Raw genomic sequence first — 22,195 nt, 5'->3', positions numbered from 1 at the left:
TACCCTTTAAATCCATGGAGTTTCTCTAATATTCCAGCTTTTTGTAATCTAGGCTGTTTGAATGAGGACATTGTTTGTAGTTCCAACAGGCTTTTATGTGGTGCGAATTGGACGTCAGTGCAGCTTTTGACAGAGAGTTCATTCTTAAGAGCTCATTGGCACTTTTCCATGGATTTCTTCAAGGAATATTTTGTCATTTGGATATTTTTTTATTTTCAAGTATGATAAATGTTCTTCTGCAGGTCCTAAAAGTTGTCTATTAGGGATGACGTCATATATTTATTTTCCTGGCAGGAGTTCAGTCTGGTGAAATGTCACCAGATGAGGCTTCGGTTCCTGGACGGTGCCGGACCCTCAGTGAAGGTGTTTCCCAAGATGAGAGCCCAACTCGAGGAAGCTCGGTCCGCTCCCCCATCCGCTGCATCTCACCCGAGCTGGCCAATACCATTGCTATGAACCCTGGGGGGCGGCCCAAGGAGGTAGACCGCACGGACACACTCGCTTTACTCCTAGTATTAATCTCAGAAATCAGTGTGGATGTATATGTGTTCATGCATTTGGATATGTGTCCACCTGTCCTTTTTTTCTACAGAGACACATGCATAGCTACAGGGAAGCGTTTGAGGAAATGGATGGGGGTCCCGTCAGCCCCCCTCCGATTGTTGGTGGTGAGGCCCTACCCCAAACCCTTGCCTTCCCTGTCTCGCCACAAACCCCTTACTTCAACCTAAGTAAGTTCCCCCACTGGAGGAGGAGGGCGCCATAGAGCTCTAGAATAAATGCCTCTCTGTCAACACTTTAGAAGGGTCACAGCCATTGCTGATTGTTGGTTCTGTTAATTGTCATATTATCTAGAAGTGTATAGCATAGCAAGAAACTACAATGAAGTTCAGCTGTCAGCCGTTTTGGATATTATTGGTATCATAGAGTTTTTAGAGGAGAGCTCTGTTTCAAAACCTATTGAACTGCCTACATAGGCAACATCATAGGTGTGTTTCTAACACAAATGCTATTCCATATGCATAGACAGCATGCTTATTACCTTCTTTAAGTCATATTCTAAGGCAGCATCGCTTAAACCCTTCACACAGAAAATGCATTGCATGCAAAAACTGTGAATATCACCATTTATGATGGTGGAGAATGCGGGCAGTTATTGATTACAAATATAATTTGCTAAAAGTATTGATAAAAACAGCTTTGGGTTATTCAGTATTTATTTTGTTTGTTATTCTAATTGTAACGTTTTACCATTAGCTTAGCAACATGCTAACACAAATCTCAAGTGAAATCAATTGCGAGTCACATTTCATGTGTATGACGCCACTGCCCATGTAGAGTGTTCCAGATTGCACACTTACAACACAGGTTACAGATCAGTTAAGATGCAGCCTTAGAAGGCAGCTGCCTATGTAGGTTATAGACAGCAAGAAAGCTCACTAGGTTTTGGAACAGAGCCACTGTGTTTCATAATTAGCACATCAGAATAGTGTTATTTTTTTATTTTTTTTTTTTTGCTTCTTTCTGTAAAATATTCTTCAGGGCTAACATTACATTAACACACTGTCTATAAGCCAAAGTGAGGTCTGGCTGCACTTAAATCCAACCCTACCTCAGGGTGTGTGCATGAGCCAGTAGATATCATTAACAGATGCTGTAGTTCATTCACATTTTCTCAATGTTAAATATGTGTGGCCTCCGTTTGAGTGATAACACACACTTTGTGTTGGCTCATAGACATGCATAAGTGCTCAGATCAGAAAGACCCCGCTCTCACTTGCTCCCCAGCAATTCCCAATGTCTGTGGGTCTGAGAAGTGTTTTTCGTCAGCAGTTTTTCTGCCGCATGTTAGCCTCCACAGTCATCGTATCTCAATGCAAGAACAAGCACATTTGCGCCTCAGGTTTCATTTGCAGATGAATTTCTCCCGTACAGGTTTTTATAGCCTATTGCTTCATCTTCCCCTCAAGCATATTGTCCCTGCAGGTTTAATATAAAGCTTCTTGTAAAAGTCTGTAGCCTCTTTACAAGGTTAGACGCAAACAATGTTAAGCAACTCTATTTTCCTTGGACTTCCACTGCATTTCTTTTTACCAGACACCTCATTTGAAAGCGATTCAAGTCATTCTCTTGAGCTGATATCGTACCCTGAGGCCACTTCACGTTCAAAGCTCTTCAGACTAGTTCTGCTACCACGAGCAACTAGATGTGGCTTCAGAGAACAAAACAGAGCTTCAGCCTACAATAACACAAAACATAATCAATCAAGTCCTGTCCTTTTGTGTTATATTACCACATGATACTCAGTGAACATTGGGGCTGGGAGGTGTATTGAATATTCATGATATATTAGCAGTTGTTTTGCTGGTGATATAATGTGCTGTTTATTCATACAGTAAGTTCCTAATGACGGTTTCTTTAGAATAGTTTTGTAATCCTTTTTGTTGTTGTTGTTGTTGTAACTCTCAATATGAGAACACTAAGACTTGGTAAGTAAAAATTTTTTCCAGTCATTCAGTTCAGTCTGCTTAAAAGAATCAAATCAAAACTTATTCATTGATTCTTTTGTATTATCACTCAAATAAGTTTTTGGTCAAAATATGTAGGGTAAATGTTGTTTATAATAAGAATTAATGTAATTAACTTTAATAGCAAAAAAAGTTACATCTGGTATAGGAAGTTAGATTCATTTAATGTGAATAAGTTCAAATTTCAGAAAATTTACAATGATTCAGTTAGTAAATTCATAATTAATTAACTCAGTTGAATTAAATCAGCAATTCGTTTGTGTATGCACTTGATATTAGAATTTTTTCATAACGTTTTTCAAGTATTAAAATATTTTAGTAAAAAACACTTTTAGGTCAGTTTTGCTGTTTTTATTGTTATATTGGTGCATATAAATGAACATGCTTCAGTTTCATTTCTTCATTTAATCGTTTCATTTAATAAAAAACAGTGGAAAGCATGACTTGATTATTTTATTTAGATTTTTTACTATATTTTACGGTTTAAATGAAATATTTTAATGTGCTTGACAGCAATGACTGTTGAAATGATCTAATAAATTATCAGTTCTGTGCAAATTCATAAATATGAAAAACATCATCAAATGGTTAGAGAAAAAAAAAAACATATGTCACCCAGCCCTAGCTGATGACATGATCTGTAAAAATGTTGATGGTTCTGTTGGATTCCTGGGGAGCAGGGTGACCTGTAGGGGCTCTATTTCTGTTCTGAGGTGGACAGACACTCACATGCTCTAGTAGCCACTTTCTAGTAGCACGTCACTGTGGCTCCCTCCTCCTGCAGAGAACGGGAGGCTGGAAAGCTTCTCTGTACAACCCCCTTCCCTTCTCATTGTGTCCAATGCTGAGGCACTTATTCTGCCAAACAAAGAATTGATTTGGATTCTTTGGTAAGTGGAGGATGCATGTGTGTCAGCAATGATATTGACTTGGCCCTGTCAAAATGCAAGCATATGCTCGGCCTTTCCCAGAATGCATGTGGAGAGCAGCCCTGAAGAACACTACGATCTGATCTGACTGAAATAGTAATTTCTAAATTTCTAAAGTGTAATGGGGTCCAAAACGGTGTGATTCGATCGCTCGAACCGCAGAGGACCACCCACTCAACTGTCAATCAACTATTGAGTTTACTTTTACTTTTTTAACTTTTTTTGCTGCCCTTTTTACGCTCACATTTTGGGTGCAGTGTGATTTGCATTACGCATTATGCTCTGACACATTTTGGGATGCAATGATGCAACAATGTATGCATCATTTGTGCAATTTAGAGACATTTTCTAAGCTCAAAACCCTCACTGTCTTCAAGGGTGCTGCTTTCCACAGCTCTGCGTCCACATCATTATTTATTTTCCCTATTTGTGTGTTGCTTTTCTGGGCACCACTGTTTCTGTGTTGTTTTTGAGTCACTCGTCCAGTTGTTCGTAGCATTCGTTGTGTAGTGAGGTCTTGAATGTTTTCAATGTGACGTTTTCCAGATCTGTTCAGCTGAGGTGTGTGCTGTCTGCATGATCTGTCTTGTTTTCGTTCTTTTGACTGGGCACCGTTACAGCGAGTGTTAATCACATCGTTAACTCTTTTAAAGAGGCGCTTGCACGGCCTTGCCACAGAGCATGAGACATTAGCTCATTCCCCATCCATGTCACATACTGAAATAGCCACCTCAGTCTGCTGTCTTTAAAAGCTCAGCGGGTATCACAGTAGTCTCTCAAAGGCTCTTGATCTGGAAGTCAGTCTCTTTGATAAGATTGTCAAACGCTGACACCTTGAAGATGAAAGTGGTACACGCTGATCTGTATTATAAGGGCTAAGGACCAAAAACATACTTTGAGCAAGTACGCAAACGCAGATGTGAATGCTTGGCCAAGTGCACCATCATACTGAACATAATTTGCTCCTGCCGTAACAAACCTCAAGTTCTCAAGGGAGTGATAGAGTTACCTTCAAATGTCTGTGCCATTAAACCAGATGTGTGTTTGGCTTGCTAAAAACATATCAAGACCGCTATATACAGTAGCATTACATAATGCCTTATGAATTGCGGTCTGACATACTTTGGAAATAGGGCTGTCTAATTTAGTACAATTAATTAAGCAACCAGTGATTTGTTAAAAATATTGACATGTAATCATGCACTCATATTAAAATAAATTTTTATATGCTAATTCCATGGGTAGATTTTTTTTTTTAAATTCAACTGGCAAATGGATAAAGAAAAGCAATTTGTAGAAATGTTTAGTTTTAAATGCTTTATTTCAATTTAAATGTTTTATTGTTCAATTTAAAAATATCAGTTTATTTGAAATATGTTTGATTATATAATTTAAAAATCTGTTTAATTAACTATTTTAAGTGAATTTTTTTTTTTTCAATAAAACATTGATTTTATAACTTTATTTATTTATTTATTTTTTAGTGACTCTCCTAGTCCTCCATAATGAAAAGGCAGAACTAAACAAATCATTTATGTGGGATACATTCTTACATTCAAAACTCCTTGATGGAGCTTAACAAAAATATTACTGTTATTTTTTCAATTGATCGACAACCCTATTCTTATTGCAGCAATATGTGAAATCAAGCTTGCCAAGCTACAAGCATTTGCCTTGATGTACTTGCTTTAAGTATGCTTTAATTTGATAACACTCTGAATAAAACATGTCTTTCTGTGCTCTGTGCCGCTTTAGGTCGATCTCCTCCTGGACTGGCTAAAACACCACTGTCCTTCCTGGGCTTGAAGCCCCACAACCCTGCTGAGATACTGCTCAACCAGACAGGCTCAGGTGAGGTTTTACACACACATACAGCGTAATGCACATGCAGACATGCGTGGTCTTTAGGCTTTGGTCAGAGCCGCTCCATGCCGTGCTCCATAAAGGGAGCTCAAATACATCTTGTGGGCCATATATCAAAATAACCTTTAATTTCTCCCTCTCAAGTGTTTCCCCTTCTCCTTTTCTACTCTCTTGAGCCATGAGCTCATACGTATCTTTAAATGGATTGGTGTTTTCTTTTCATATGCGGTTAAATTAGGATCATTTTACTGTGGTCTTTTAATGTGTGTGTGTGTATCTGTGGAAGAGAGTGAAAGGTTTTGTTCCATAACCTAGTGAGCTGCCTACATAGGTGGCATTTAAAGAGATCATTGATGCAAAAGGTCTCATTATTATTGTACTTTCTAAAATTCCCCTTTGGCCAAATTCTAAAGCCTTTTAAAGTTAGAAATCAGGAATATATACTGTATATCAAATCAGTCACTTATGAGGATGTTGTCTTAGTAAGTAGCTCCCTATATAGGCAGTAGACAAGTTTTTGGAACAGAGCCCATTTTTAAGTTGATTTATTATGCTCTTTGTCCCAAGGATATATTTAATGTTTGATGGTATGATGATATTTAAGCTTGATATTAGCAAGCTCAGCAAAAATATAGCCAAAAAATAATTTATTAAATAGTTTCTTTTAATGCAGTTTTACAATGTCTCCAGGGTAAAGTCATGAAAACAAGTCCACGTTTTTTTTCTTTCTCTTTTATCATTTCCTATTTCTTTCCTTTGATTTCCGGGGTGATGTATGACCTGGTCTTGTCTCGGCAGGTTTGGTGAGATTCACCGTCAGCGTGACCAGCGGTGTAAACTTATGTATTTTTTGTAGTGTCTGAGGTAACAGGATCCTGTAAGGAGTTGTGGAGACTCTTTAGTTTGGAACAAGTTCTCATGCAGGGCTGATTTTAGCGTCACTCCTCATGGGAATTAATCTGAGGCCTGCCAAAACACAAGAGCCATACATACAGTACACAGCCTAACATTATTACGAGATGATGTGTCACAGGGGCCTCTTTGTCTTACTATAGTTAGCTTAAATGATGTCATGTGCTTATTTGAAGATATTTTAATCTGCACTGGGGCCTGTTGGTATTTCGAGCAGCAAAAATGCGAATGAAGATTACATTGTGTTTTCTTTGGTTGTGTTTCCCTTTTTTGTTTTCTTAAAATGTGCAAATGCTCTCTCTCTCAAAAGGAGACAAAACACGAGTCGTATGGACCAATTTTACATTTTTTAGGGGAAGAAATTTGTGATTTGTGATTATGGAAGAAATTAATATATACTAATGTATAAAGTTGTTATCGTTCATTGTTTTTTTCATGCTTAGCAAGTATCCCTTCTTCTCCCCATCTCTTTGAACTTCTACTATTTCTGTCTTATACTTTTGTTCTTCTGCTGTCTGGAAAACAGAGAGTGAGGATGAGGAAGGTAAGAATGCACAAGATTTAAGTCTAGTGTTACATCCAAACCACCTCACCTTCTGGTTGATTTTTGGCATCTTAGACGTCACGGTCGTCTCCATTCTTCATTACAACTCATTTTATCCTATTCACCTGTGACCTTAATGAAATTTCTTCACAATTCAGGGTCAGATATCACCTCTTGGCCTTAGAAAGTATTTATTTATTATCTTAGTTTTGACTTTTTTTTTGACTCGTCTAAACTCTTGCACTCACAGGTATTACTCTCTTTGTTTCTTTGCTAGAGCCTCGTAGCTATGTGGAGTCTGTGGCCAAAGCAGCTGCAAGTGGGCCGCCAGCATCGCCTGTGTCTCCAACATATGACAGTGACAGCTTAGCTCGTCCTGCTGGGCCGTCCCATGCCTACAACGCTCCTCTTTCCTCCAGCAGCCCCATTCAGAGCCCAGATGCCGTGTAAGTGGCCGCTAGCCTCATGTTTCATACAGTATTATTTGAGTATTATATATATATATATATATATATTAGGGCTGTCAAATGATTAATCACGATTAATCACATCCAAAATAAAAGTTTTGTTTACATAATATATGTGTGTATACTGTGTATATTTATTATGTATATATAAATACACACACATGCATGTATATATTTAAGAAGAATATGTTATGTTTATATATTAAATATATTTATATATAATATAAAATATAAGAATATAAATATATAAATGTATATACATGTAACATAACATGTATATAATTTATGTGTGTGTATTTATATATACATAATAAATATACCCTGTACACATACATATATTATGTAAACAAAACTTTTATTTTGGATGTGATTAATCGTGATTAATCATTTGACAGCCCTAATATATATACAGATCTGTTATAGAATAGTAATATATATTATATATTTTAAATGAGCTTTTATTTTTATATTTTCAGTTTTTCCATTTTAATTTTTGTTAAAATTTTTGTAATTGTTTTATTTTTTGTTTCTTTTATTTTTGAAAGCAATTTTTAATATTTTTCTTTTTTATTTCAATAAAAACTAAAATAAATAAAATAAAAATATAAATATAAAATAAATAAAAAATAAAATAAAATAAATAAATAAAATATAGAATAAAAATATTTTATTTTATTTTATTTTTGAAAGCAGTTTTTAATAGTTTTACATACTGATTTCATATTGAAATATCCAGATTTTGAGTAGCACCATACATTTGGTCCACCTTGCAGCTTATTTTGATGAAGATCAGCCCATTTGTGTTTACTTTATTAACATGTAAAATTGTCAACCATTTTGTTTTGTTTTTATAAAGCATTTTTATAGATCCATGTTACAATAATTGACTGTCACAGAAAAAAATAACATATAATAAAATAATAATAAACAAATAATTTAATGAATTAATGACATACATGCAAATGTTTTCATTATCCACATTCAGCTACATGTAATTAAATGTGAGAAAACAAAAAATAGCATTTTGTATGCGTGTGTGAGAACAGATCTTTTTGATTACACAATAAATGCATCAGAATGCAGAATGCAGTCTAGCTAATAAGTATCCGTGTACTGTCTGCTTACAAATGCATGTTAATATCAGTCTGTAGTAGCTTATTTTTCATAATCATTCTCGTTTTCTTTTGCGCTCTTTCAGTGAAAGCACATTGACCGATAGCGGGGTGGGGTTGAATTCTCTGTCCCAGGCTGCTGTCGACTCTGTCCCTCACTCCCAGCCCTCCGGAAGCACATACCAAACACACACACCCTTTTACCCCACCTCTAGCAGCATGTTGGGTGGCTACTTCACCCCTGATATCAGCCCCTCTCTACCAGAGGCCATGCAAAATAACGTCACGACCATCCAGCCACTCGCCGGAATCCCTGGCACAAGATACCAAGCTGTCCTGCCCGACGTGACATCTGCTCCCAGCCTCCAGCACAGACTACCTAATCAGGACGGCCCCGTTCTGGGTCAACAGCCGACCCCGGCCAATGGTCATCTGCCTGGAATGGCCGGTAGTCCCCTGCAAGGAAGACACACAATGGTGTCCCAGGGAACGCAGAGCAGTCCGATGCTGTCCAGACAGTATCCCGTCAACCATGGGACTCAGAGCAGTCCGATTCTCAGCAGGCAACCTATGGGACAAGCTGTCCAGAGCAGCCCGGTCCTTAACCGACAGGCGTCTCCGAATCAATCAATTATTCTGCCTAACCAAAGCAGCCCGGTATTGAGTAGACAGCCATCTGTTACCCAACCCAACCAGGGTAGCCCTGTTCTGAGCAGGCAATCCTCACTTACACATCCCAGCCAGGGCAGCCCCATTCTGGGACGCCACCCGTCCCTAACGCAGGGTAGCCCCAGTCTGGACAGGCACCCGATGTACAGCGGCTACACCACTCCGGAAGAGCGGCAAGGTGCCCTTTCGCGCCAAAGCAGTTCCTCTGGATACCAGCCGCCATCTACACCTTCTTTCCCAGTCTCTCCGGCGGGATACATAGATGGAGTGGGATTCAGGCAGGGCAGTCCTGTCCCCCAACCTCAGCTTCCTGAAAAGAGACACATGTCCAGCAGTGATCGCTCCAATGGCGGACTGTCCTATGGAACGCTCAATGGGAAGATGTCCTCCCCGGTGTCCAGTGGTGGCAGCACTCCAAGTGTTCATTTCTTCCACACGCTCCCTGACTTCTCCAAACTCAACATGTATGGTAAGACTTCATGAAGAAGTAAAGATCAGTGGAATCAGAATGCCTTCAAATTCCAATTCAGTTACTGTTACAATTAATTGTCTTTTGAATTTAAATGTAAGGAAGCTGATAGTGCTGATTTTTTTTTTTTTCAATTATACTTATTTTTATAATTGTTATAATTATTCAGCTTGGATTTTTAAAATGGATTAGAAATGGCATTAAAGACATGTACAAAAGATTTATCTTTCAAATAAATATTGTTCTTTTGAACTTTCTATTGTTCAAAAACCCTGAAAGAAAAAATAATAATAATAAAAATACCACAAATATAAGAAGCAACACAAATTTTTCTTGAGCAGCAAATGTGACACTGAAGACTGGAGTAATGATGCTGAAAATTCAGCTTTTCATCACAGGAATAAATAACATTAAAAAAATATAATATGCTGTTACAGGATCTGTGAGAAATGTGTGCTTATTGTAGGTGTTGCTGTCGGTAATTTAATAAGATACTGATGATACCGATTAGACAGGTGTGTGTGTGTGTGTCAGTGTAGTTTTGAAAGAGTACTGCATTCATTAGCTTAGGCATATTAAACCAGTTTCAGTTAACAGCTGATGGACTGCTAAATAAAGTGCATATTTCATTTCCCAGATGGAAGTCCGGAGACCAGGCTGAACGTGAAGTTTGTCCAGGACACGTCCAAATTCTGGTATAAACCAGATATCTCCAGAGACCAAGGTAAGGATGAGGTATATGTGTGTTCCAGGATTAATTTATCTATATTTAGACCCCCGAAAGAGGCTCATAACTCCCATAAACGGTAAAATATGTCTCACGCCACCCTATATGAGGTCAATCGCTGTTGGTCTCCACATCTGGTTCTCCTCTGTGCTCTTATTGGATTAGATCATCTGCGCTGGAGTCCTCTTTAAACGCAAGCACATGCAGTGACATCACACGGCACTCGACATGTGTGCTCAGTTAAATCCAGCGAACATCTGCATCTTTTGCTTCATTAACTTGTCTTAACGATAACGAATAAACCTGCTTAGCAAGGTTTTTTCCTCCACTTGCTCCCTATCTCTCAGTGTGTAAAACTGCAGGGTACATTACAGTAATTTGTTTACATATTATAGCCTTCACCTCCACATCTCCAACTGGTGAATAATGATTAAAAAAAAAACAATGTCACATGGTGAAAAAAACATTTATTGATTGATTCAATTTATTTAAATTTTATAAGACTGGTGCTGCCATTATGCAACAAATAGAGTGGCATTGTGATTTTCTCCTCCTCACTGTAGCGATCAACATGCTGAAGGATCAAGAGCCTGGAGCCTTTGTCATTCGGGACAGTCATTCCTTCAGAGGAGCCTATGGCTTGGCCATGAAAGTTGCCTCTCCACCTCCGACCGTGCAACCTACAAAGAAAGGTATTTCACGTGCCTCCTCCAGGCATACGGCTAATGCAGATAATCATTTGCCAGATGAATTCCAGACAGGAGATCTGTCCCCGCCTGGATCATAATCCAGTTGTGTCCACAGCAGACACACACACACACACACACACACACACACACACACACACACACACACACACACACACACACACACACACACACACACACACCTAACCACACACACTGAAACGTTTCATAAGGAGAACCCTGCACTACCTGTCACTTATTCTTTTAACTCAATATTATTACATAGTTCTCTGAAATAATGGATTCTGATTGGTCAGTTGGTCAATCTTATATATGCTCTTTTTATTGTGTAATAAAATAGTTTCAACAGTTCAAAATGTTATTTCTTTTTGTAGATTTGCTTCATGTCCATTAAAGAAATAAATGAATTTTTGTTATTTATTTTAATTATATGAAATTAATGGACATGAAATATAGTGTTTTTAAGACTGAAAAACCAATTCAGTCAATTGTGTACAAATATTTACATTTATGCATTTAGCAGATGCTTTTATCCAAAGCGACTTACAGTGCATTTAGGCTATACAATTTTTTTTTTTTTTTTGCCAGTATGTGTGTTTCCTGGGAATTGAACCCATGACCTTTTGCAATGCTAACACAATGCTCTACCACTGAGCCACAGGAACACATTTTTTGAATAAATATTGCATTGCAACTATGAATAAATACTGTCATTTAAGTAAATTTACAGATATCAACAGGGAGAGAGTCTGTTCTACAAATTATACTATTATTGGTTGTTTTATTATGCTGTGTTACTTTATTTTTTAATTTTTAATCCATATTTATTTCAGCTGGAGACGTCACTAATGAGTTGGTGAGACATTTCCTGATTGAGACGAGTCCGAAAGGCGTGAGACTGAAGGGCTGTCCTAATGAGCCATACTTTGGTAAATCAAACTGTTTAAATATTTCATTTTAAATTAAATCCCTATTTTGAAACCTACTGACCTGTGTTTAATATTAGCATGTTGAAGACACGTTAAAATAGTCATTTTTAATTAGATTGAACCACGTTTGCCTACGTAGCCTCATTGCTCCTCATAGCTTGCGAACACAAGAATGATTTGTTGAATGTTCACTAATGTGAAAGTCCAATCTGTTAAGCTTGTAGAACAAATGCTTGTGTGGTTTTTGCTCTTCAATAAGAGTTAGCATGTAAATCCTTCCCTTAAAATCAAGCTGTCCATGTAGCTTCCAGAAAGCTGCAGAACATATGTAGTCCAAACGACAGCGTGGAAGCAGCTGACATTATTAAGTACAGCTTAAAGACGGCCCCTCTGTAATTTACTGTCTGCTGACCACATTACACGGAGGCCTAGTCTGTTCAATGGACAGTGCTGTCTTCTTCAATATGCCCCGTTCCACATCAAATAAGGAGCCATAAAAATTCAGGGCTGGGCAGCTTGCATAAGAGCTCAAACATCCCGTTAAGGTAACCGTTGCATAAGCGTGTGTTTATTACGAAAAGCAGAACAGACAAAGGACAACTCTGATTTGTGGGAATGAAGTCATGTGTGGGTGAAATTTGGCAGGATTCTGGTGTTGTCGGGAATAATACTCAAGTTAATAAATGTACAGAAGTACCTAAGCTCCACTCCTCCAGCTGAATCTCTGCCAGGACGCCCACTGCTCACAGGATCAGTTCACCCCAAAAATGTTATCATCTTCATATCATTCCAAACCTGTATGCTGTTAATTTTTCCTGTAAATACTAAAGATGAATTTCTGCAGAATCTTTAATCTACTTTTAATGCAGTACACAATGACCGTGGCCATCAAAAGGAGCAAAAGCTCCATAAACATATCAAAGAAGTTGTCTTCTGAAGTCATATGAAAGCTTAATGTGATGAAAGTTTTGAGATTAAAGATACTTTAATCTTTGTTTTACATAAAACTATCATATGAGTTCAGAAGGCACAAATGCATTAGAAAACACCAGTCCTACTAACTACTTTTGTGATACGTTGTTTATTTTATTTATTTATTTTTTTGGAGCTTTACAGCATCTGTCATCGTTTAATTCCAAATATTAAAAAAAGAATGGACAATTCACTTTTTTGTGCTCCAATTAAAGAAGAAAGTCAGGTTTGGAACAACATGAAGGTGAGCAGCTGTTTAGGAGTGAACGATTCCTGTAAAGGGGACTTAAAGTAAACTGTCTTCATTTCCTGTTAGTGTTGATAAAATCTGATTGCTGAAGGAGGAGAGTTTAAAAGCTGATAATAACTTTTAAAATTGGCAACAAGGACTCCTTTCCACCATTAACCTGGACATTTTGCTTCCGCAGGTCTGCTGTTTCTCATGAGCAGTAGGAAATGTTCTGCCCAAACAAAGTCTCTCCAGAGTTAGTTTTTCCTAATATAGTCAAATTTTTGAAGCAGAGGTTTAATAAATTAAGACTCTGTGGAGGTTGAAGCAAGTGCCGGTATGACTGTCCCTCTTATCGTCCAACTTTCACTGACACAACTGGTCAACAACATGGATTTATGGATTGTCAATGCTGGGCATCAAATTTTGACCGCTTCAGGGGGTTGTAATGTAGAGTATGCTCTCCTCTGATTTCTGCTCGTAAATCTGATCCCAATTTTGTTTTCATCTTCTGTGTTCAGGCTGCCTGTCTGCACTGGTCTACCAGCACTCCATCACTCCTCTGGCTCTACCCTGCAAACTAGTCATACCAACCAGAGGTGAGACGTCATATCACTTTCTCAACACATACAGTGGGGTCCAAAAGTCTGAGACTGCATTGAAAACCAATTTTTATTTGAATAAAAAAAAAAAAAAAAAAATATATATATATATATATATATATATATATATATATATATTATAAATAAGTAAAATACAAACTATGTCTGCATCTTGGTATTTGCATCCTTTTTTTTTTTTAATACAATTTTGCAATTTGCATAAAATTGCAAGGATGGAAGCCTAGGCATCTGAACTCTTTTGTTCAAACCTGAAGTTAAAGCCAAATGTAATATATCGAAATACAAAAGTAAAGCCAGATGCATGCTTCACATATTTTTACAGTGACTTTTTTTGTGTTAATGTACATACTGTACATGCCCACTCATCATGACCTTACTTAGCTGTGCTCTCTGTCATGATGATGTATGTCCTGTTTGCCTGGTGTGAATAATTAAGAGTGTTTTCCGAGGTCTGCACGTTCAGCTAGCCTCTGTCCTCAGCCAGCTGCTAAAGGCCATCTAGGTGTCGGGGGCATGAAACCACACACCTTTATGTGTGCATCTCTGCCTTTTCAAACACTGTGTGATCGCGTGTTAGACAGGAGCTTTGATTCCTAGCATAGCACCAATTCTCGCAGCACTACAGGTTAAATGGACAGGATGTGTTAAGTCTAAACTTTGACCTGTTGTGATTTTTACAGATCCCCTGGAGGAGTCGCCTGAGGTCGCAACCCCAACTAACCCGGCGGCAGAGATGCTCAAACAGGGTGCAGGTGAGAATATTTACATCAAGGATCATTGATGTATCGCAATCACTTATTTGTATCTTTTTATTCATCTAATGTTTAAACTCATAAAATGCAATGTTCCAGCTTCAAATTAAGATCTTCCGATTTGTGGGTCAATGTCAATTACCACAGAAAACAACCTTTTAACTTTCAGTGTTTTAAAAAGGCAATAATCACAGTTACAGTAAGGCACTTACACAAAAGGTACAAGAGCCAGACAATAATCATTAAAACACATTTAACAAAAATGTGAGTTGCACTTTTTTTTTTGTTTTTGTTTTTAAACAATTGGAAATCCTGGACTGTATTTCAGTATTTTGAAATAAAAAAAAGCTGAGGGATTAGTCAATTATATTTTGTGGTTATCAACATTATGCCTTTAATGTCATTGATATAGCTAATATTCAGAATGTTGATAGATATAATACATTGAAATTGCATGTAAATGCATGAACAAAAATCCAGAGAATGTGGACTTTATATGTTAAAAAGTTCATGTTTTCTTGCTCTCACTGCCATGAGAAACTAGATATTTTCTATAAAGCTAAAATTATATCTGTACTAGGTAAAAATGTAATATTTAAGTTTTTTTTAATGCATTAAAGTTCAATGTGTTTAGTGCAACTTCATTCAGCAAAATCCCCTAAATAAGGAACAATCTGCTCAGGGTTTTAAGTTTAGCTTTCAAAAATAGTAATTCTAGTATATCTGTTTATATTAATTGTAGATCTCTATTATGCTCTTTAGATACACTTTAATGAGGGTTTTATTCCATTAGTCCAAGTGTTAATGCAGTCACACTAGCTCTGTTACTTGTTTATGATCTGATATCAACTCTGAACCAACTGCCATGTTCTTCCCCACCCTGGTGTCACTCCTGTGGAAATGATTTAGGGCAGAAGAGTCCAGCTGACTCCCATGGTAAACCCAGTGATGCTCTGCATATTTTATTCATGTATCTGTCGTTGTGTTTAACCTGACTTTGACTGCCGTGTCTAGAGAGAGAACCGCACTCCTCTTTTACTACTGTCTGTGCATGTGATGGTCCAGACCTCCAGAAGTACCTTCCCTTGTCTGCTAAAAACTTTTCGGCTGCTCTGTTTTCAGCTTTTTTTGTCAAGGCCTCGATTGTATTTCAAGAACACCTTTCTAAATGAATATGGCATGTTCTTTCATGACTGATGTTAGATTACTGTGCATGGATCTCCTGATAGATGATGCCAGTGGTTCTCAATTTCTTTTTTTAGAAAAGGAAAGTTTTGAGCCCTCCTTATCATTAATGCTAATCAGTTGTTGCCATATTTTAGTAAAGTATATACTACTGTTGAATTGTAGATAGTTATAAAAAAAAAACTATTACCTGCATTTATTCTGTATAGTCTAAAATATGTTTTTGTAATAATAAAAAAGGAAAAAAAGTGGGAAAATGCATGCAAAAATACAAAGAATATTTCAAAGATGTATTTTGTAAATAAAAATAAATAAATAAATGAAACATTAATACAGATTTGCAGGAGCAATGTTGAAGGGTAGTTTAACCAAAAATAATAAGCAAAAAAATATGTAGAATACATTTAAGAATAATAACAAAATAATAATAATAATAATAATAATAATAATAATAATAATAATAATAATAATAATAATAATAATAATAATCTGCACACATTACTGTGTGGAACGAACATTCTTTATGTGCAATTCTGTTGTTACTGTTAACTGAAACTATTAAAAATATTTCCTTTATTGAGAAAAAAAAAGCTTAAATAAAATATTATGAAATATTAGATGAAAAACTTATGACAAATTAAACTAAATAAAAATCAATTAAATTTAGTAAAAATTAAACTAAAATTCAAATGAAATGGAAAATATATCAAAATGTAAATGGTATATATTGAGTATAAATAACCCTGGTGCTTCAGTGCAGCATGTTTAAATATGTGGATATAAATAATATTTTAGCATTTTAGGCTGATACCTCCAACCCACACTTTGAGAACCACTGGATTATGCATATGCAGAATATACTAATGATATGTGTGTGTTTGATGAAATCACAGTATGTACATGTATAAAGATCAGAGTTTATTAAGGCACATATGCATTACATAATGCAGCTGTAATTTATTTCTCTGCAGATACCAGCATGGTTATTGATCTATGCACGTTTTGATGTCTTTCTCAGCATGCAATGTCCTGTACATAAACTCTGTGGATATGGAGTCTCTGACTGGGCCTCAGGCCATCGCCAAGGCCATCTCAGAAACCATGGCAACCAGTCCCACACCTTCAGCCACCATTGTTCACTTCAAGGTGTCGGCACAAGGCATCACGCTCACTGACAACCAGAGAAAGTGAGTTTCTTTCTTTCTTTCTTTTTAAATCTTAATATTTTCAAGAGCTACATCTGAACATGTTTTCTTCAACAGGCTTTTCTTCAGACGTCATTATCCCATCAGCACGGTCACGTTCTGCGACATTGATCCACAGGAGAGGAAGTAAGCAAACCCTGAAACATAAGCATTAACTTTAGCCCCAGCAGTCAATGTCACAACGTTTATATATTGATCAGTGGATCTGGTGACAGGATACGAATTATGTTTGTGCTTGCCAGGCCGTATTGCTGTTAATGTTGTGCAATATTACAATTCAAGGCAATTTCAAAGCTTTAAACTCAAGTTTTAAGATTCAAGGTTCTTTATTTGTCACATTTTATATATGTATATGTTAGTTTCTCATCCCACAGTGCATCAAACATAACCAACAAGGAATTATAGACATAAACACAAATAATAAAAGACAGTATATAATAAATAAAATAAATTCTCAAAAATATGTGGAAAAAAAATAGAAAATTAATATAGAATGTAGTAGGAAAAAGAATAGAGCAGAGATTTACAAAACTAAATACACTAGAACCATTAAGAACATCATACCATTGTGGCTACTACTAAACTGAAAAAGAGGAAGAAAAAAAAAGTGTAGGAATAATTTTCACTTAGAAATTGCTGGCAAATTTCACAATTAATTACAAAGAAACCACAAGTAACATTAAATTAAACACGAAACTTTGAAGTAGAAAGAACAAAATAGTATTTTACTGTATAATCTGTTTTATTTACAACAAAAACATTTTTACAGTGCCTTTACATGTTCTTCATGAACTGTCAATGTATATTTTTGAATTATTATTGATTTGTCTTTATTCAAATAATTTATCAGAACTCACGTTTTTAGCATTGCTTTTATTGTGTGATTAGTAAAGCTGTTATTGTTTTTATTGTATTGATTTTTATCTCTTGCAAGGCATCTGTGTTCTCCATGAAAAGTTTAGTTTTATAGATATTTTTAGTTATTATTATAGTTTTTTTTTTTGATAGTTTTTTTCATTTATTCTGTAGTTGCTCAAAGTTAAACATCCACAATCTGTTTCAATGTTGTTCCAGGTGGAGCAAACCAGAGGGTGGCACTGCAAAGTAAGTTTTGATAACAGTGAACTTGATCTTTTGCAGCTTAGCAGACGCTGTTATCTGAAAGCAGTTTAGATACACATCTGTCCCAAGAGTGGTTCCCCCTTCATGGGACGGAGCGCCTGTGCTCAGGGCTATCATGATGAATGAGCAGGATTGTGATCGGCACAGAACATGACGCTAACCTGCTAACCCTTACACACGTGTGTCATGATTTACACTCGACCACACACGACATGCATGAAGGATAAATGCTTCTCATAGTATTCATCAGAAGAAATAAATTCATACAGGTTTAGAACAACTTGAGGGTGAGAAAATTATCTTTTTAAAGAGACAAAAAAAAAAAAAAATCCTGTTTCATTCTAAAAATCAGAGAGATGATTTCTGGTCCAAAATAAAAAGTATGATATGATCCTTTCACAGCCAATCTGATCAGATCTCTTTCTAAGCACTTGAGTTTTCACGCACAAGACACTTTACACTCCTGGAGCAATGAGGCATGTGACAGCCCTCACGGCTCGATCTGGGCCTCTTTTGAAAGAGATCGGACTGGAACTGTGCTGTTGATGCAGTGTTCAGATATGTTACAGAGGAGGAACAGATCATTGGACTGGGCTGAGGATGAACGTGCATGATGTTATAGGCTTTCAAGATGAACGTGACTTCTGCTGTTGTGGTTCAGGAGAAGCTCGGGTTTAATATCATGACAGAATAAAGAATGCTGCTGGGTTTATATGTTCAGATCATGTGAGGGCAGAGCAGGGTTGTGTATTTAACATCTGATGCCAGCATGAGTGCCAGAGTTAATGGTACAATGATAGACATGAAATGGTTCTTTTAATTCTTTCAAATAAATAATAGATAACTACATCAATTATTCTGGTCACACTTTAGATTAGGGTCAAATTCTCACTATTAATTAGCTATTAACTATTACTAACGACTGTTTATTAATACACAGTAAAGTAGTTGTTAAGTTTAAGGATTTAGAATAAGGTCGTGCAGAATAAGACATTAATATGTGTTTTTTTAAGTAATAATAAACAGCCAATATCCCAGTAAAATTCATTCTAATAAGCAACTAGTTAATAGTGAGAATTGGACACTAAAGTGTTACCAATATTCTTATAGAAATTATTCTTCCTTTATGTTGATTGTACAAGTTTTAATGTTGAGTGTGATTAGTGAACTGTCCTTAATACAAACAGTGTATTATTATAATACATACATTAAGATTTTTTTCTTCTTCTTCACAGGTTCTTTGGCTTTGTGGCCAGAAAGCAAGGCAGCACGACAGACAACGTCAGTCACCTGTTCGCCGAGATGGATCCCGATCAACCGGCCACGGCAATCGTCAACTTCGTCTCCAAAGTGATGATCAACTCTCAGAAGCGATGAACTCTTCCCGCGGCGCTGCTTTCTGGAGGACTTTCGTTTTGTTCTGTTTGAATTCTTTTTAAGTGTCTGTTTTTCGTTCTGTATGTTTGGGTGAGAGGCTGTGTGTATGTGCGAGGAAGGGTTATTTGGACGGCAGTGAGGAAGAGGGACAGAGGAAGTGCAGGGTGGGCATAGAGGAGTGAAGTACAGAGGGGAGGTGATCTTCATCTCACTTGGAGGGGACGTGGAAATGATGTCGGTGATTTTGTTGCTCTTTTTTAAGAAAAAAAGGAAAAGAAAAAGTAAAAAAAAGGTTGATGAGGAGGCTGAAATGTGGGGCTGATGCACCAAAGATAAGAGAGCAGTCAGGACAAACCAATCATTATTCAAGCGTCCTTGTATATCTTGGTAAACCACGGCTGCTTCGTTAAAACTGTACATATGAACTGAAGCATCACCTCTTTTCCTTCTGAAAGCGGCTCCTGTTTCTCACGCTACAAGTGCAAGACCTTTTCATAAGCCAACTAAGAGTCCACTCTGGATAAACTCGGGTCTGGATAACCTTGTGGGGATTTTAAAGGTCCCTTGCACGTAACAGATCTGGCAGAAGATATAAGTAAGGGTTAGATATTCCCATCCTCAGAGATGCATAAATATCTAGCAGTTTCCATTTGGAAAGTCTTAATTTTCAGGAAAGTGCAATACAATGGCATTTGAAGTCAGATTGAGAGGTGACGAGTAAGGAAAAAATAATGGCAACATTATTAAATAAATAAATGCTTAAAACTGAACATTTATCTTCATCTGGGTGCAGCTGTTTGCATAACGTCATACATTTCAAGTCACGTTTATTTTCATGCGCTTTATACAATACAGATTGTTTCAAAGCAGCTGCACAGTAATAAAACAGGAAATTCCAGTACAGTTGCAAAATTAATTAATTATGGAAGAACTTTAGTGTCATTCAGCTCAGTTTAGTTCAGTATTGGTTCAATTCAGTTCACTAACAGTGTCAGTGTTGGAAAGTTCATCAGTATTTAAAATGAATTCAAAGGCAGCTCTAGAGAAGACAATAGTGTTATTAACCAGCTTGATTCAGATTAAGTTGTTCTCATCGGATAGTCAGTGCAGTCAAATTGATAATAGTTTTATGAATAAACCCCAAGTGTGCAAGCCAGAGGCGACGGTGGCAAGAAACCAAAACTCCGTCATGAATCAAAATGTTGCATTCAGCTCTTTCCACTGAAATGGATGGACATCTGATATTATATGCTGTTCTATTGCACTTTCCAAGCAGCTAGTTGTAACCTCTGAGCTGAATTGAACACAACATCTTCTCGAGATCTTTTATGCACGTTTCCAGCATCAACTTTTAGCTCATGGTCAGCAGTTGTTAGCGTCCATGAGCCACTGCTGTGCTCTCTTCTCTTCAGGTCTGAGTGTGTATCATTGTGTATCTGGCAGTAAGGTGTGGATCTGTCACTGTATCTCTATGCCTCGCTTCAAACACACTCACACTATCATTCTACCCCAAAGTAAGCTAAGTATATATATAAAATACATCAGAAAGCGATTTTACTGAATATTTATTGTATTATTATGTTTTTGCTACCTTTTTTTGTTTGCTTCATGTTAACTCATTTACCCATAGATATATTGTATAGTCTACATAAAGATTAGCCTCCAAAAGTGATATTTTTTATTTTGGTTATTTTTTTTTTGGTTGTTATTTTTTGATAGTTGTTTTTTGATATGTGTTGTATGGTGTATGTTTTTGGGTGTATTTTTTTTGTTGGATTTTTTTTATTGTTTTCCTTTAGCTTTAGTTCGACATAGACTTCGCTTTTGCATCACTCTTAAAAATGCTGGTGATAAATATGGACAAACCCAGCGATTGGGTTATTTTCAACCAACAGTCGGGTTAAATGTTTAACCCAACCTTCTAGGCAATAACTTGCTGGGTCAAAGCAACCCAGTCGCTGGGTTTGTCCATATTTTAACCCAGCGCTGGGTTGTATTTAACTCAGCATTTTTTAGAGTGTGCATAAGGATTACATCCTAAAGTTCCTTCAGATAAAGTGAGTTGGCTGATATGTTTACTGCAAGAGGCTTTGTGTAAAGAAAAGTAAGGAAGCGTCTTTATTTTTGTATTATTGTTATTATTTTGGCGTCCTTTTCCTCCCAGTGTTCAGCCCTCGGTGAAACCCACTTGTTAGGCCACTCGCAGTGATTCTCTCAGACAGAATTCAGTATTGTCTCATACTGCCATCCTGAGGCGCTGTGAGGTATTGCCAGCCATATCGTCATCTATGCATCCTCTACAATTCCCTTAGACTTACAGACCTGTTCTGAACCCTTCTTAAATTTAGTTGAAAAGTAATACTGCAGTGTTTTAACTGTGATTTGCAGAGACCGTACCCCCCCCCCCCCGCCACTTCTTGAGTTTAAGCAGGATGTCCATGCCACCCTGAAAACTGTCCTGTGTCTTGCTTTTATGTATGTAAATACTTCATTTTTGCCAAAGATTTGATTTCACGTTTGTACGCCTTAGTTTGAGAATTGATCACTGTCTGGTCGTGTGCGAACGACGGCTTGTTGTTTTTGGCATGGGGGTCTGTTTTGACTAGATGCACATGCTATATGACGTGTTCCACTGTGTTTGGTTGCCATGATTCCCTTGTGTTTAGCCTTACAAAACTGCTCCAAAAGAATGCAAAGCACTTAATGATCAAGAGCTGAAAAAGAGCAAAATATTAAATAAATACGACTGCTTCAATTATCCTAACAGCAACACCGTGTTTACACTGGAAGCGTCCGGTGGCGTGAGGTTGTCTGCACTGGAAGCTCGAGGCTATGCTTCAATCAAAAAACAATCTGTGGAAAATAAAATCCTAT

General features: G+C 37.0%; 1 protein-coding gene across 13 annotated transcripts in view; it reads left to right on the top strand.

Annotated features, from left to right (window-relative positions):
- The window catches only part of LOC109094865 (tensin-1-like), a 228,682-nt gene extending 208,647 nt beyond the window's left edge, over positions 1–20,035 (top strand). For 8 of the 13 annotated variants that reach the window (XM_042731806.1, XM_042731813.1, XM_042731814.1 and 5 more), the window contains 16 exons: positions 295–479; positions 593–731; positions 5,213–5,308; positions 6,759–6,776; positions 7,054–7,222; positions 8,442–9,493; positions 10,131–10,217; positions 10,784–10,912; positions 11,761–11,856; positions 13,579–13,656; positions 14,361–14,432; positions 15,342–15,368; positions 16,636–16,804; positions 16,880–16,948; positions 17,897–17,926; positions 19,180–20,035. In XM_042731806.1, the coding sequence (XP_042587740.1) occupies positions 295–479; positions 593–731; positions 5,213–5,308; positions 6,759–6,776; positions 7,054–7,222; positions 8,442–9,493; positions 10,131–10,217; positions 10,784–10,912; positions 11,761–11,856; positions 13,579–13,656; positions 14,361–14,432; positions 15,342–15,368; positions 16,636–16,804; positions 16,880–16,948; positions 17,897–17,926; positions 19,180–19,321 (2,558 nt within the window). In that variant the 3' untranslated portion in view covers positions 19,322–20,035. The remainder of the gene's footprint in view (positions 1–294; positions 480–592; positions 732–5,212; positions 5,309–6,758; positions 6,777–7,053; positions 7,223–8,441; positions 9,494–10,130; positions 10,218–10,783; positions 10,913–11,760; positions 11,857–13,578; positions 13,657–14,360; positions 14,433–15,341; positions 15,369–16,635; positions 16,805–16,879; positions 16,949–17,896; positions 17,927–19,179) is intronic. The other 5 variants (XM_042731811.1, XM_042731812.1, XM_042731810.1 and 2 more) reach the window with 5 other exon arrangements.
- The last annotated feature ends 2,160 nt before the right edge of the window (positions 20,036–22,195 follow it).

Source organism: Cyprinus carpio, chromosome B9 (assembly GCF_018340385.1).
Source record: "Cyprinus carpio isolate SPL01 chromosome B9, ASM1834038v1, whole genome shotgun sequence".
Lineage (NCBI taxonomy): Eukaryota > Metazoa > Chordata > Actinopteri > Cypriniformes > Cyprinidae > Cyprinus > Cyprinus carpio.
The sequence above is the reverse complement of the archived record's forward strand: the minus strand, read 5'-3'. Positions and strand labels throughout refer to the sequence as shown.